The sequence below is a fragment of the Tetrao urogallus genome, assembly GCF_951394365.1.
Source record: "Tetrao urogallus genome assembly, chromosome: 9".
Classification (NCBI taxonomy): domain Eukaryota; kingdom Metazoa; phylum Chordata; class Aves; order Galliformes; family Phasianidae; genus Tetrao; species Tetrao urogallus.
In genome coordinates, this window is record NC_136822.1 from 14895835 (window position 1) to 14911912 (window position 16078).

At 43.7% G+C, this 16078-nt stretch overlaps 1 protein-coding gene across 1 annotated transcript in view; it reads left to right on the forward strand.

Moving 5' to 3' along the window:
• DIS3L2 (DIS3 like 3'-5' exoribonuclease 2) overlaps positions 1-16078 on the forward strand; it is a gene marked incomplete at both ends in the record, with an annotated part of 163372 nt that overhangs the window by 74839 nt on the left and 72455 nt on the right. Inside the window, one exon of the mRNA XM_079540028.1 lies at positions 11222-11301. Coding sequence (XP_079396154.1) covers positions 11222-11301 — 80 coding nt within the window. The remainder of the gene's footprint in view (positions 1-11221; positions 11302-16078) is intronic.

The window sequence follows — 16078 nt, forward strand, 5'->3', positions numbered from 1 at the left end:
TTGGAGCAACATCAGAGGATTAGCATTATACAGACAGATTTTGGTGGGTGCAAAGTTTCAACCGTTCTCCCATCTTTTCTATCATGCAATCATCATTTCCTTGTTTGCTTTGCTTTCTACTCAGCGTTTCAGTGGTACACAGCCTGTGCCCAGAAAAGGGTCAGGGCAAAGTAGGAAATGCAAATCTCTGGGGTAGATGCAGCAGAGCACCGGAGGAGTCCGTTTGAAAAGGTGTAGCCAAGAATCTAAGAAACACAAAAGCTATTTATTTCTACGGCTTGTTCCAAATGTTTCTAATTTCATTCATATCTTTTTGTTTCCTTCTTAACTGGGACGAGAAACTAAAGCCAGGAAAGTCCGATCAGAGTGGGAAACGAAAACCTAAATATTGGAGAGAGAAAAAAGGCCGTTCTGTGCAAAGCAGTTCTGCCTTTTGCATGTCTCCCATTGTTGGTGTTACTGTGGAAAATGTATAACATCACTCTTTTGGAAAGCACTAGAGCCTGTTCAAGTGGAGATGGTTTATATAGTCAAACATGGAAGAACTTGAAGATATCTATTTCTTTACCATTTGCCTAATAACAAGTGAGCCTGTTGACCTCTGCTGGACTATTACAAATGTGAAACTTGGCACTCAAAATTGCTTGCTCTAAATTTTCCAGTTGCTTTCTCTTTTTCCATTTGATGTCATCCTGCCAACTAGTGATTTTATTATTATAAACAGGACATTGTATTCACTTTTAAGAAGAAATATGAACCTGAAGGTAAAATTACAAACTGCAGTTTCTCAGCTGGCAAAATACAAAACAATGAGCTAAAAATACTGAGCAGAGAAGGGGTGCTGTGGCAAGAAACTCTGAAATATCTGCAAGATGGATGTGATCTGGAGAGCAGAAACTGATGGACTTCAAATGAAAAGCTCTGTACTCATGAGAATCTCTAATGTTGACATCAGAAGGGATCTCTGGAGATCTTGTACTCCAGCCCCTCTGGTGAACGAGAGCAGGACTCAGGGCTGCTGATTTTGGATATCTCCAGAGATGGAGGTTCAATCACCTCTCTGAACAACCTGTTCTGGGGCCTGATCACCTTTACTGGCTTTTGTTTCATTTATTATATTTTCTTTAATCTTTCAATTGAACCCTAGATAGCTTGAGAACAGAGTCTGGCTTGGTCACCTTTATTTCTGCACATCAGTATTTCCTGACATTGATAAGATGTCCCCACCTGAGCTGAGCTTTCTCCTTTTGAGGCCAAACAGTCCCAGCCCTCAGCCTGTCCGTGTAGGTTATGCGCTCCCATACCTTACATCATTGAAGTCCTTCAGCAAGCATGCTTTGGTATGTTACTGGTAAACCCAATGTTAGACACAGCACTTGAATTGTGGTCTCACCGGTGTCCAGTGGAAGGGAAGAACTGAAGGATTGCATGCCTTGACCTGCTGGCAGTACTTCTTACTGCAGCCTAGGAGAGTGCTGGCCATTGCTGCAAGGGCATGCTGTTGGATTGTGTTCAACTTGCTGCCCACCAAGACCCCAGCCCCTTTATTGCCAAGCTGCTTTCCAACTAGTTGGCCCTCAGCTGTACTGGTGTGCAGTGTTATTCCTCTTCAGGAGCAGGACTTTGATTTTTCCGTTGAGCTTCATGTGGTTCCCACTGACTCACTGCTCTACTGAGATCTCTCTGAATGACAGCAAAACTGTCTGTTCCTCCTTTGAGAAGCATGAGTCTTTCAGCAGCCTCCTGGGGGCTGGAGAGCATCAGACTGGGGACAGCAAGGATCCACAGCATTGGTAGGGAGCAATTCATGCTCACTTGCTTCCCTGCTAGGGCACAGCTAATGAGTTAATGAACTTTGCTCTTACAGGCAAAGAGCTCTGAGAGTACAACAAAGCTTTCGGCCAAAGTTTGCATCTTGGTATTTCAGTATGCTGTGACCTAAATTGCAACTGACCTAAAGCTCTCAGAATTACTAAAAGCGAAATTGTAATTTTGGCTGCCCATTCAGAAATGTAGCATCCTGTCTTTGGCTGATAAGGAAGGAATGGTAGAGATGCTCTGCTGGCTCTGTTCTGCTCTGGAGGGAAGCACTGATCTTAGCACTGTTTGTAATGGGAAGGCGCTGGCAATGGGACAGTACCTGCACTGTGGTTCTGCCCAGTGTTTCGTTCTGACTTGAGGTGTGGTGCAGCTAATAACAGGGATTAGCAGTGCTTATACTAAAGGTTTGACAGCGTGCTCTTTGCAGCGGTTGCCCAAGAAGATTATTGGCTGATAAAATGAAAGGTGATGGCAAAAAGTGAAATACAGAAAATGGCAGCCTTGAGCAGAGCAAGGAGTGGAGGAAAGCACTCGGTCTTTGAAACAGATGCCTTTTCAAGGCAGGTGGAATACTTTAGCTTGAAATGAGTGCAAGTCAGATAAAACATCATTAAACAGCTTGTTTCCTGGAGATTTTCCACTACAAAAAGCTAGTGTTAAGTAGAGCAGGTCTTACTCAGCTATAATAGGATACGTGAAAATGCTCTGGTTTCTGATGGAAACTGAAAAATGGCTTGTTTAGCTAATGTATAAGCAACATTGCTACAGACCTGACTGTTATCTTGGCGTGGAGCAGAGACGCAAACAGGGCCAGATTATGATCTCTGCCCTGTCACTGGGCACTGAGCTGCTCTGTGACTAATTCAGTGCTCTCCAAAGGGAGATAGAAGGCACACGGAGGATTACTCAGTGGTGTCCAAGCATGTCAGATCTAGTCCCTCTCTAACAGGATGGATTCCAGAAGAGCGGTGATGGCTGTGCCTGCTCTGGGTACTTCTGCTGCCCTTGGATCAGTGAGGAGAGCTAGCATTAGTTCCATGCTCACCCATTAGCCGAGTAAGTAAAACCGAATAAAACAGCGCTCCTGTCAGAGTGATGTGATTCAGCTCCTTGCTTCTGACGTTCAGTTGGCTTCTTCAGGTCCTCCGCTCTGTTTTCATAACATTTTCTACTACACTATAGCTACAGCAATTGTGGTGACACTGTTTTGTGCAGGATGATGCATGGTGTTTGCTGTCAGATGCTGCTGTTACCAGTGGCTGGTGTACACAGACGCGCTGGCAACTTCACTGCTGTTTTTCCTTACAGGAAAGCGCGTGTGGTCACTGGAAGTGCAGCTTCAAGCGGAATCAGTGGTGTGCAGTTGGACAGGGTTATTGTGTTCTCATATTGTACACCATCAAAACTGAGCTTGCTTAGTTAAGAGTCTGTTTTGCTGTGGAAAACAGTAATAACTTTTGCAACTGGGTTGTTATACATACGGTTTTGTTCCTGTCTGCCTGCCTGTTTTATGGAGAGAAGAACAGAGGGAGATGAGAGTTAAATCTTTAATCAGTTTGGGAACGTGTCCATTTCTTTCTGAGTTCTGCTGGATGACAGGGTGGGCTTTAACTGCATGTGATGAGCAGAAGAGAGTGCCCTCTCCTGTTGTGTTTATACGTGTAGGTGTTGCCAGATACTGCCGCTTTCCCTGGTATCACAGTGCTTTGCTGGCACTGAGATGAAGGATCCAAGGCTTGGTATCGGGTGGTGTGTCAATCTGTTGCTGTGGATGAAAAAAACAGAACTTCAGTAGGGGTATCTACACTGTGGCTGATCATTATAGAGAACAACATTTTCCTTCTGATTTCCTTCTGATTCTGAAGACTAGGGGGACCTATTTGCACCTTCACAGAATCCGATGTTTGCATTTGAGTCTCATCTCAGTCCGCCTTTCATATCTCTGCAGAGCTCTTTCCTTATCTGTGGCCTTTATGAAATGAGTTTTCACATACAAATAGGAAATGGTGCCCGTAAGGCAGAACACCAGCCACTGTCCTAACTACATGATTCCTGTGGTTACAGGAGAGAAGGGCACTTTTGTGCCCTTGTGCAACCAAGAAAATGGGAAGTAGAAATCACTTTTTTCTCAAGATCTTTGCTCTAAGCTGTCCAGTGTCCAGATTGTGCTGTCTGACCTGATTGTTTTGGGTGATGGATCCTTGTTCCCAACTGATTCTTGGATCCTCACTCTCTAAAAAGACAGCAATGAACATAATATAGGTGGGAAGTGATGGAGGTGGTTAAGAGATGGGGCAATCTACAATAGACCAACTATGGTCTTCTGGGAGCTGAGGGACTGACTTGGAAGGGAGGAATAACCATTCAGTGTGTGTTTGCCAACAGTGAAACTGAAAGTCTGTGAAAGATGTAGTACTGAACAGTTAAAATGTGTAGACCAAAAGGAAGTGAGAATCATTTATGGTGGTGGGAGGACACAAAGGGGTATTATGAGGACAAGTAAGGTGAAACAAAGAGGGAGACCTTTCCCGTCCAGCCTAAAATAGAACATAGCTTTGAGTGCTAAAGAAAGTATTGGAAACTCCATCACTAAAGATGCTTAATACTATACTGGAGAAAGTCCTTGCAAATGTATTGTCAAGTGTAGCTCTGACCTATGAGGGTTGGATGACCTAATGTCTCTTCCATTTCTAGCTGTGTGCATCTATGATTAAAGTAGTTTATATAATGCAAGTGCATTTTCAATTACACTCCACCTTCTTGCGTGGGATAGTGGTGGTGCAGAGACCTCATTATATTTGTGGCACAATTACAGCATGAGTTGTAGGAAGTATTGCTGGTGCTCGGTCTCCCTGACATTCTGATCTCTTTTATATATACATTGGCTTTTCAAACCGTTTAGTTATGTTACAAGACTGCAGTGCTCTTTTGGAGGCCATAAATATATGGAAGGAATAATTGATTCTGGTTCGGCAGTCCAGGGAGCAGTCCTCAGTGAAAATATAAACGTTTATGGTTGTAAAAGTTTAATTCATCGGGAGTCACTGTCAGCCGTTCTCTTGGACCGAGGTCTGTTTTCTGAACCAGAACAGGACGTCAGCTCAAGCATAAGCACAGAGAAATTAAAAAGAACAGGACGGGTTTGATGTACAAAGCCGGGCTTTTGGTGCGTTTTTATGCTGCGCTGGGTTTTTGTGGGGTTTGTGCAATTAGCCATCGGAGCAGGCAGTTTTGGCTTCCCGTTACTGTATAATTTCAGTGCGTTTTGAAATTCATGCACCATGCAAAAAGAGCTTTGTGCTGCGTGGATTTCTGTCAATGTGTTACAGTGCAATCAGGGTGCCTTCAGAGATTTGTCAGGGCGCTTCTACTGCATGCGTGTGTTGTAATGTATTCCTTTTAAGCGTCTGTCTTGGAAGCAGCCGCTGGGGTTTTAAGTGAAATCTGCCAGCATCAAGTGTGACAAATGTGGTAGACGCTCCACGTAATAGATGTCTTTGGGAGTGGGATGTCGAAATCTCTGAAAACGTTCAGGCACTGGTTGTTCTCTGAAATTTCTGCCTGCAAAAGAGTACTTCACACCCATGTGAGTGATGAACATGGGTGGAATTGGTCCCATGCTTGTTGGCGCTGTGTAGCAAACCTGTGCAGACAGCGTGGTCAAGTTGGGTTTACTAGTGATTGAAGAATGAGATTGATTTTTGTGGTTGCCATAACAATTGGACTGCTGTGTGAAAAAATGTTTATAGCTTTCACTGGAGTGAGTTGACAGCTCTATAATGCCTATTTCCAAATTAAAACAACTGTTTCCAGCTCTGAAAAATGATGTATGTTTAACTTTTCCAAGGTAGAGCTCAGCGGGGTCTTAGAAATGACCTGAAGAGCTCAAAGATTCTTAAAGTGCCTCTGCTGCTTAATTTTAAAAAGCCAGCTTTGAGCCGGAGCTAATGAGGGAAAATCAGGATGCTGAGCTTTCCCTCCCACACAGCTATTGTGCACACTCACAAAGTGAAGAGAACAGGACAACCTAAAGAGTCCCTGGAAGAATGTAAATGCATAGCGAGTGTCTAGACATGCAGTCACTCTCACTGTAAATGTCTTACCACTGACATATTCAAGTTTAAAGCAGACTTGCAGTGCCTGTACTTTAATAAACAAAATGATGGTCTACCATCTCACCTCGAGCTGCAGCAGGCTGCATCCTCTGTCCTCAGCCTTCCAAGGTGCCCAGAGAGCTGGTCTGCTTGCTTCTTTGTCTGGTAGGGAGAACATCTTGCTTCATCGAGGGTTTTCTCATGCTGCGTTGGGTACGTGCAGTTCTCCTAACTGCTATTTCACGGTTGCTTGCATTTGTTATAGCAGTGGAAATCTGGGCTCTGTGTCTCTGCTGATGGGCTGCTGGTGGGAAGGCCATCCAGTTGTGCCTGGAGGGTTTGTGTGGCTGATTTGGTTTCCGTCGAGCTTCTCATCAGGCTGCTTTTGCAGAAACCATCTTGATAATGCCCAAACTTTGCCGAGCTGCTGCCCATGCCAGGAACCCTGGCCCTAGCGCAGCCTGAGGCCGCAGCTTGCAAATACAATGCTTCATCTTGGTCCAGGTAGACTTCTACTTGAGAGCTGGAGCACTGACCACTGGGATTGTCATAGCATTATAGAATAGCTTAGATTGGACGGGATCTTCAGGTTCATCCAGCCCTAACCCCATGGCAGGGCAGCCCCCCACCAGCTCAGGCTGCCCGTGGTCCCATCCAGCCTGGCCTTGAGCGCCTCCAGGGATGGGGCACCACAGCTTCTCTGGGCAGCTGTGCTAGCTCATCTTCTTGTGTTTGGGTGCTTGGGTGCTTATGTTTTATGTCCAACCAATGTGTTGAACTCTTCTAGCTGGTAAAAAGCTGATGTTGGTGTATTGTAGCCAGTTCTGTAGCACCAGCTGTATGCTGTTCTCTCCACTAATTCTCATGAATACCTTTGCACAGATGTATTTATTTACACACAGAAAAACAAACTGCTCTTGCAGCCCCATGATCGGTGAACATTTTAATTATGATGATGGTAATTCTAGCTCACTAACAGGCTGTTTATCTTACCTCTACTCCTGCAATAGCCATTTATTTTATGTTCTTTTAAAGGTAAAAAGACTAACTGCTCTGCAGATATGCTTGTCTGCTTTAATTAGTCTTCCTTAAGCTGTACAAAGAGAAACTGCACTTAATTAGCTAACCTGAAATTAGGATTGATATTCCAGCCTATGTGCATGCTGTCATTACTGTCCAATAAATGGAGCACTCTGTTCTGCAGATTTTTTTTCCCCAGATGGTTGATACGCAAGATGGCAGATGGAGCCAGAGCGCGAGCTTTGCCTTCAGCAGTGTTTAAAGGGCTTTACAGGGTGTGGGTCCACCCTGGTCCTACTAAACTCTTGTAGGCATGGCCCACTTCCAGTACACAAACCTCTGACCATGGGGAGGAGGGGAAAAGATTTAATTTTTTCTTCCGTTGGCAGAAAGTCTGTGCCAGTGCAAGTCCACCTCTGCAGGCCTGCATTAAACATATGTTTTGGACCCAACATCTCCCATAAAAAGTGGAAGTTTCCACCTTGGAGTGTTTGTGTTCAATCAATCTGTGGAGGCTGGGGGTTCTCAGAGAGACATATTTATCTTGAGCCCTTTTCAGCGCGAAGGCTAGAAAATCTCTTAACTCTGTGTGTGTCTCTATCTCCTCAACCAGTTTCCTCTAACTAACCAAGTTGTGTGTATGTTGGAACGAACAGACTTGGAACATCTCATTACTTTTACAAAGTATGTTTTGACAATTTGAAATGAGTAAAACAGATTTTTTATGAGGTGCAATGACAATGAGAGATGGCTCCTTCAGGGCTTTCAAAGAAGGGGGAGGGAGGAAGAACGATGAGACTTCTTAATCCACACAGTCACCTTGGCAGCCCTCCAGGAGCTGGGGACAGCTGCCAATTCATATTTACCTGTGGTCAGTGCAAATATGCATGCGTGCAGCCATGATATTTGCTTATGCTTAAGCAACGTCTTTGTTAGCAGGTGCATAAAAAGTTCTGTTGCCTTGAGGTTTGGTCACACAATCACGGCAGATTGGGTTTGTTATTGGTTACGCTCAGAAATGTGGTCTGATCTTTGAGCTGCAGCCTTGGGGGTATTGTGTGGCCAGTGGAGGAATTTGAATGGCTCCTTCCCCTTCACAGGGCCACATAGCTGGGAGCAGTGCTATTTCTTCACCCCAATGGCTCCAGATGCTCTGCACTGCAGCAGGTGCCAAGGGAAGGGGACATTTTGCAGTGCAGGGACATCCCTGGAGGCGTTCAAGGCCAGGTTGGTTGAGATCCTTGGGCAGCCTGAACTGGTGGTTGGCAGTGCTGCCCACAGCAGGGGCTTGGAACTGCTTGATCTTCAAGGTCCCCTCCAACCTAAAACTTTGTATGATTTGCACTGCCCACACCCAGCCTTTCCTCCCAGCCTGCCCCTCACGCGCCCTGGGACCAGAGGTGGGTCTGAAGCTGTTGGAGATAACAGGCGATACTGGTAGGGCTGCAGGAAAAGCAAGAGCTGATAGCAGAGTATATGCCTTCCTCTGGGAGGAGCACATGCAGGGCTGCTGCACTCGTGCCCAGCGCTGTGCTCCCATCACTCGGCAGATTGTTTTCTTTCCCACATGCCAGTTCCTATAGCCATCTGAAACCTCTCCAGCCATAAAATCTGAAAACCAGAAATATAACTCATCACACTTAATAATGCAATTACTGGTAAGCAGACTTCACTTAGAAGACTTTAGTCAGGTGTACTGCTTTGTGCCAGAATTATCTCACTGCTGTGAATTTTGAGCTCTGTTTGCAAATCAGCTTCACTTGTCCCGCTACCTGGACGTTGGCTCTGCAGTATTTCTGCAGTCCTCATGCCAAGGAGTATCATTCCCTGTGTTACTTGCTTGGTGACTTTCTTACCTCACCTTCTGCAGTCTGTGCCCAGAACAAACTGCCTGTGACAAGCTACAAGTTCAAGTCCCTTGAGCAGTTTTGAAGGAGGAAGGGAACTGTGCCTGGTGCTAAAGCATATCCCAGCTGTGCAGTGAGCAGAAGTGCTGGTGAGAAATGCTACATCAGGATTTGTCTGGACCCTACCTCTATTCTGCATCTGTGAGCTTAAGTATCTCCGGCTGAGAGCTGTGGCTGTGCCTGTGTGCTATGCAGCTGGGAGCAGGGCCAGTGTGTCCCAAACACAGCAAACCATGCCCTGGGTGCTTTGTGGGGGGGCCTGGTGCCCCCCAGCCCACTTCATGCATTCTGAACGAGCCACCACCATCCTCTGCAGCAGGCTTCCTTGGCCAAACACAGCTCAGTGAAGCAGCCCGTTCCTTGCTACCATTGTATGAATGTGTTCAGAATTTGGCACCCGCAGATTTATGCTCACTTCTTTCCAGGGCAGACTGCAAATATGCGCTTTGTTGAAACCAATCTGCTAATCTTTAAACTGCCTGGAGCTGCAATTCTCAATGGGTGGCAGGCGCTTGTGGTTACAGGCCCGAACATCTGGGATAAGCTATCTATTCCACTGACACAGGAACACATGCTCTTTGAAGAAGTTCTTTAACCTTTTTCTTGATCACTTGTCAGTGTAAAGCAAGCCATTAGTTTCTGCTCAGCGCTGTCTGCTTTTCTAAATTGGGTAACTTAAAGGAAAATTTACTAGATGTGTCACTGACAGGTTGCTGTTGCATTTATACCTGGATTTGGTGGGACCTGGAGCATGGGCACATGCATGCTGGCACATATGTGCCTGCAAACTACTTCTTCTATGTGTCTGTCTTTGTATCTGCATGCAGACTTACGTCCCTGGAGAAGGCAGTACTTTATGGAAAAGGTATCCCGAAATTCCAGCCTTAAGTGACTTTGATAGCAGCCTTTCAGTGCCTAAGGGGGCTGTAAGAAAGAAGAGGACAGAGTCTATAGCAGGGTTTGCTGTGACAGGACAAAGGGAAATGATTTGAAACTAAAAGAGGGGAGCTATAGACCGGATGTAAGAAGTTTTTTTTTTACACTAAGGGTAGTGAGGCGCTGGCACAGGTTGCACAGAGGGGGTGGGTGCCCCATCCCTGAAGACACCTGAGGTCAGGCTTGATGGGGATGTGATGGATCTGTGGGTGTCCCTGTTCAGTGCAGAGAGTTGGGTTCTATGAGGCTGTGAAATATTTACGGAAGCGAGGGCGCTTGCAAGCCTTTAAAAATCAGTTGATTTCCGCTGCTGGATAGCGAAGCAACAACAGATCAAAGTCCCGGTGTAGTTGAAAAGATTTTATATCTTTCAGCATCACAATCTCTAATTTGTTTGGATGCATGAGAAGGATCAGAAAGTAACGTGCATCTGGGGATTAAAGCCGCTTTGCTACTCATTCTAGCTAGCATATCCTGAAAGATTTTCAAAGTCTCAGAAGGGAGTGAAGTGCTTTAGTGATTTTTATGTCTTTGAAAATCTCTGTTTAGTTTCCCTGGTGGAATTTCATAAATACACACTGCTAGGTGTCTGATGCCAATAGATCCCACCCAGGGCAGGTAAGCACCGAAGTGACAGGGCTGCAAAGGTAGACATTGCTGTCACCGTGTGAGCAGCCACACGCAGAGGTGAAGACCTGATAATGCCTTGTGACACTTGCTCCTTTATAAGTTTACTGCAGTTTTTGCTCCCACCTCTCCTACCCTCTAAGTCTGTTGGTGGCCATGCAATCAGAGAAAGAGATGTGTTCTCTTTGTACTTCTCCCGAAGGGAGTTGCCACCACGAGCCATGACTTTCCGCCTTGAGATATGACATGCAACATAGGTGTTATAAAGTACTGCAACCTTTGAGTGTCTTTACACGCTCTCACTTGTTCCTGTGCAGGTCACTTAGTAAATGTGTCACTTGCTCCATGCTAGCGGTGCTTGTGGAGTTACTGATGTCCCAGAATGTGCTCTTATGCATGGCAGTGTGGGTTATTTGTGTTTAATTTAGCTTTGCAACTGGGAAGCATCTATTCTTCCACTAGCTGCAAGGCACAAAGACTTTTTCTTGCTTGTTTCTTTAGAGAGAACTTGATGGGATCAGTTGTTTACTTTTTGTGGAGGAAAATCAGTAATGAGATGAAAGCTGTTACAAGCAAACAGTTCTGCCAAAAATAAAAATTAAAATCAACAACCAAAAAACCCACAACATCAAGGAGTATCACTTCTCCAAAACCTTATTTTAGATTAGATCTAGGCTTTCAGATTAGTTTGAAGGTGTTTCAGCAGTCTGAGTCTTCTGAAAACGACGTTATTGTTGTCTGGATGTCTCTGGGCTGTGTGTTTTGATGCCTTCTTCATGACTGGAAGATAAATTTTCCTTTTTTTTTCTTGGATAGGAAAGAATGCATTTTCACCATCGACCCATCAACTGCCAAAGATCTTGATGATGCTTTGTCCTGTAAACAACTCCCTGACGGTATGAGATATATTTTACAAAATATTGCTCAGTGTTTATATTCAGCAGCTGACACACTCATATATGTAATTTGTCATGAAGTATTCTTTACCAAATATGAGTAAATGTTAATCTGGTTTTCTCCTATTGTTTTAACTGTCTGTTTTCAGAAATTGTAGAGCAGATCTCTTCAAACTGCAGTCTGCAGTAATATTGATGTCAGGAAATGCAGAAACCACAGTATTTTGCATAATCGAAGCTGTGATTTAATTTGAGCAGATCTCAGCTGCCTCCTGTCACTCCTGGGCTTATAGCAGAATAGCTCATGTGCCACTCCTGCATACTGAAGCCTAGGAGAAGTTTGACCTGGAGTGCATAGTCCCCGAATAAAGGAACCTTGTTTTTGAAGGTCACTGGGGCTGCATTGCTTCTCAGTGTTTGTTTATGGGATGCTGAGAATAGTCAGATGAGCAGAGTGTGCCTTACAAGTTGTGCTCTTCTTCTCATTGCCTTTTAAGTTTTCTGTTCTGCCTTATTTGTGCTTTTACTATGTCATAAGCCAGCAGAACAGAAAGTAAAGCTTCAGAAGCCAAGTCTTGATGATTCCGACTGAAGGAACTTAACTCGTGTAAGCTTACATTGCTATCCAATTCTGCTCATTTAGTTTGATGAGATCCAGTAACAGGCTTGGTTTAGAAATAGTGCACAGTTTGATTAACGCATCTACAAATAATGAAGAAGATAAAGTGACTTTTTTACGTGTTTAGTTTTACTTGTTATTAGTGATCATGATATGATGATATCAGACATGGCTCTCTGGCTTTGATTGCTTTCATTCTGTGTAATGTGGCCAATGAATATTCATGTCATTTAGAGCTTGTTACAGAATAGCATTACAGGGCTATAGAGATGATTCAAACAAACAAACAAAAAAAACAGTTGAAAGAAAATTTGAGGCTAATAAAATTATTCCTAATTGTATTGTATGATAATTCAATTTTGAGGCCAGGTTAAGGAAAAATTGTTGTTCTATCTCACTGAAAGTTTATACAGTCTCATTGAGAGTTCCTAAATTTAACTCTGCCCTTCCTCTTTGCATTTTATCATCTCAATTATCCATAGATCTATGACTATGTTAGTGATCCTGCAGTCACTCAGAACAAAGACGCTGAAACCCTGACATCTGAGACTCTACCAATCACACCTGCATGGGTTTTAGGTGCAGCATGAGAACGTTCGTTGAGCTTTTTTGTGGTGCATACGTCTGTGTTTTTCCCTTATCCAGCCTTATTTCATCCCTTGGAGAACATGTTCAGGGAAAATAGCTGTTCAGGCAGGAATTCTTCCTTTCCAGAGACTGTGTTGCTCGTGCCTGGGACTTGGTGCCAGTGCATTAGGGATCATCGCCACTTGTAATGTCCAAGGGGCTTCTAGACATGATTGGGCTGTTGCCCGTGTGTTCTTGATTGCAAAAAAATCCCCCTGTAATTTGTCAGGCTGAGTAATTTGTCAGCAGTGCTGCCGCACATGGCTTCATCTATGGAACCTCTTTGGAACAAGTGGATCTCATGGAATCAAACCAAGAGAAAAAGAAAATGGGATTAAAAGAGAGAGAGAGAACACCCACCCAAGTTTTCATTGGCCTTGTTATTTCAAAGGTCATCTCTGATGTATTTATCTGCAGAGGACAGAGGTTGCGGACAAAGATCATATTTCCTTTTTGAAGAGACCTGAAGAAACCCTGGAGAAATCAGGGGCAGGGCATAGCTGACCTTCTGAGAGTAAAACTGAAGGTTTGTGTGGCTTGTATCTAAAATTTATGGAGTGGGAAACCTGCACTGAGTGACGTGGCTTGGTGCTAGGGCGGTGATGGGTTGGTGGTTGGACTAGATGATGTTAGCGATCCTTCCAACCTCAGTGAATCTGTGATTCAGTGAAAGTTTGCATCCCTCCCAGGAGCACTGTGCACATTCCCCTTTCCTGCAGGTGAGCCTCAGATGAGTAAATCCAAGAGGCAGATAAGTAAATTCAAGAGCAGACAAGTGCATGCCCCCAGCAGAGGCAGTCCCAGCCCATAGGCCCTCTGTTAAGCCCCATGTATTGTTTTCCACAACTCATCAGATGTGATTAAGAGCCCTCTGGAGGATCAAAACTAGTGCTGGAGGTCCTTTGGGTTCACTTGCTTACAAAGCTCATTCTGTTTTGCAGCCCTTGTGTTAAGGAGAGCTCTCCTGGGAATCTTAATCTTGTGCATACTGGAGCTTCTTGATGCATTTTGGAGGATTTCTGGCTTTAAAAGTTGTTATACTAGCTGCAATTATTATGACAAAGAGTTGTTTTAGAGGTTAAGAGCTCATCCAGGGCTGGCAAGCTTTCATGTCTCATGAGGACAAAGTTGTGTTAAGAGTTAACAGAGCTTTTATTCCAAACGTAAATCTGGTTACAAGAAATTATTATTTTTTCCATCTTTTTTGCCCATATGTTAAACACTTAAAAAAAATTAAAAAAAAGAAAAGAGAAAAAAAGAGAGAGCCAGCATGAACAAACCGCATATCTGGCATCCTCATGATGTCAGGAGATCTCCAGAAATCAACAGAAAATGCAGTACCCGATTCAGAAAATGCTCCCAATGACCCAAAATAAATGCAAGCAAAAGACTTTACTCGCACTTTCCCTATCAAGCACCAAAATGAATGCATTTTGGCTGATTTGGAAGAATGAAATTGTCCTCAAACATTAATTACTGATTTATTCAATACTGTGGCAGTTTTTTTGCCCTGAAGCAGAGACGTGGGTCTATATTTGCACCTTTTCTTAGTTTTAAAACTTTTCAGTGTAACAGTTATCTGTTCTGGTCACTGGATGGAGGACTTCCCTATGCTACATATTCAGTAAAAGATGAACCTTTTTTTGCAAAAGTAATCCATAAGTCTGTCATAAAGTACTACCCAGTAGCAAAGGAAGCATGGGATGACTGTGGGAAGAGCTTTATTTTTAATGGAGCTCATAGTAAGATACTGCAGCAGTTGGAAACTTTACAGGGATATATGTCATAAGTGGGCCAATCTGGTTTTGAGAGGATTTTATATTGAAGTCTGCTTTTGATTAACTGTCGTGTTCCTCGTTATTGTTTAATGATAGGAGTAGGGAGGTACGCTTGCTGTTTGCACTTGTGAGTGTATATTTTAAGAGATCAGCTCCAATAAAGAATGAAAATAGGGTTATTTATGTAACAGCTTTAGAAATATGAACGAGCTGTACTCCATTTAGATGACTCAGCATAATCTTGGAGTAGGAGATGGATCTGGACGGCAGCAAGTTTCTGCAGCATTTGTAGAGTTGTTTCAGGATAGCCTGAGGTTTTAAGCAAGTTCATTTCAGTCAATGCTCCTTTGTGATCCTTTCTGCACGTATTCTAGTGAATGACTGCAGCCAGGAGTGTGCCACAGAGCAGCTCTCAGTTTGAACAACGGCTGTGGAGCGTTCACAGAAAGCAAATGTATGGCTTTGGAGCCTGAGTGCTTTCCTCTGGGGCGCAGAAGTTTGAAGATTTATGCTGATCTTATCGTGTAAGAGCATGCCATGCGACCTGCATGTCCCAGTGGAACCAGGCAAGTTCCATACGCCAAACTTCTCCTGGGAATTGCTTGTAGGTGTCATTTGATGTATTTCTGGTAACGTACACGACTGAAGCAGTCATATTGTGCTTGAAAGCTTCTAACCAGTAGAAACAGAGGTGAAATTTGACAAATTTAAAGTCAGCCAATTCCAAATTCCATCTATTGAAATTTCAGGCCATGACAGGAAAGGAGTTACCTGGAATTATTGGGTGCATTTCAGAGGAGTTGTCTCACCTACGTGCGCATCTTCCAGTGCTGATTTCAAAGAAGTACTGGCAGCATCTTGGTACATCTTTTTGTGTGTTTATTGATGACTAATGTGGTCCTTGCCTTTCTTTCATTCCTGTATGCTTACCATCTTTCAGAGAGTAATTCCAGTTTTAAGTAATTTAAATCTCACTGTGGGAGGAATCGTTGTACTGCAGAATAGAAATACATTTTGCAGGTTGTTTGTTTGACTTCTTTTTTTCCGTAGTGACGTTGGTCTTCTGTATTTTGGAGTGAGGTCAGATACAGATACGTTCATTGAATTCATATTTTTACCTGAGGACCTAAGCAAATGAGCTTTCTGCAATATGCCACTCCCTGTTTTTTCCCTTCCCTTTAAATTCATTCACCCTGTTGGTGAATTCAAATCAAATATACCTAAGGGGAATGCAAAGACATTGTGTTTCTTCAAGTATCATGAAAATGGGATCTGAGCAAAGAGGAGAGATTCACTTAGTGACCCAAATCTGGGAAAAGTGCATCATGACCTTTGTCCTTAGCAGACATCTGAGAGTGAGATGTGTGACTCACATCTCTGTTCAAGGAATATTTTCCATGTATGATAGTAAAGTTATCCCTTTTTTACTGCAAGCCTAAAGAAAAAGCTTGCTTTCCATGGACCTCGTGGACACATTAAGACATCCCTACTGCATGAGCTCCAGCGTCTTGCACTGAAATAGGCCTGTAGAGCCCTGGTAGCCCCAAGATGTTCTCTGCCATTTCAGGTGAACACTTGCTTTTCCTTTCCTTCCATCCTTGTTCTTTCCCAAAGCACATTACAAACATGTGAGGACCAAGTTGGTTTTGTTTTGCAAAGTTATGCGCACTTATTGTTTTAAGTTGTGGATAATCCCTCTTATTTAGTTTTGTCCCTCTAGCCACATAAATACTGTAGGATGAAATTTGCTGCA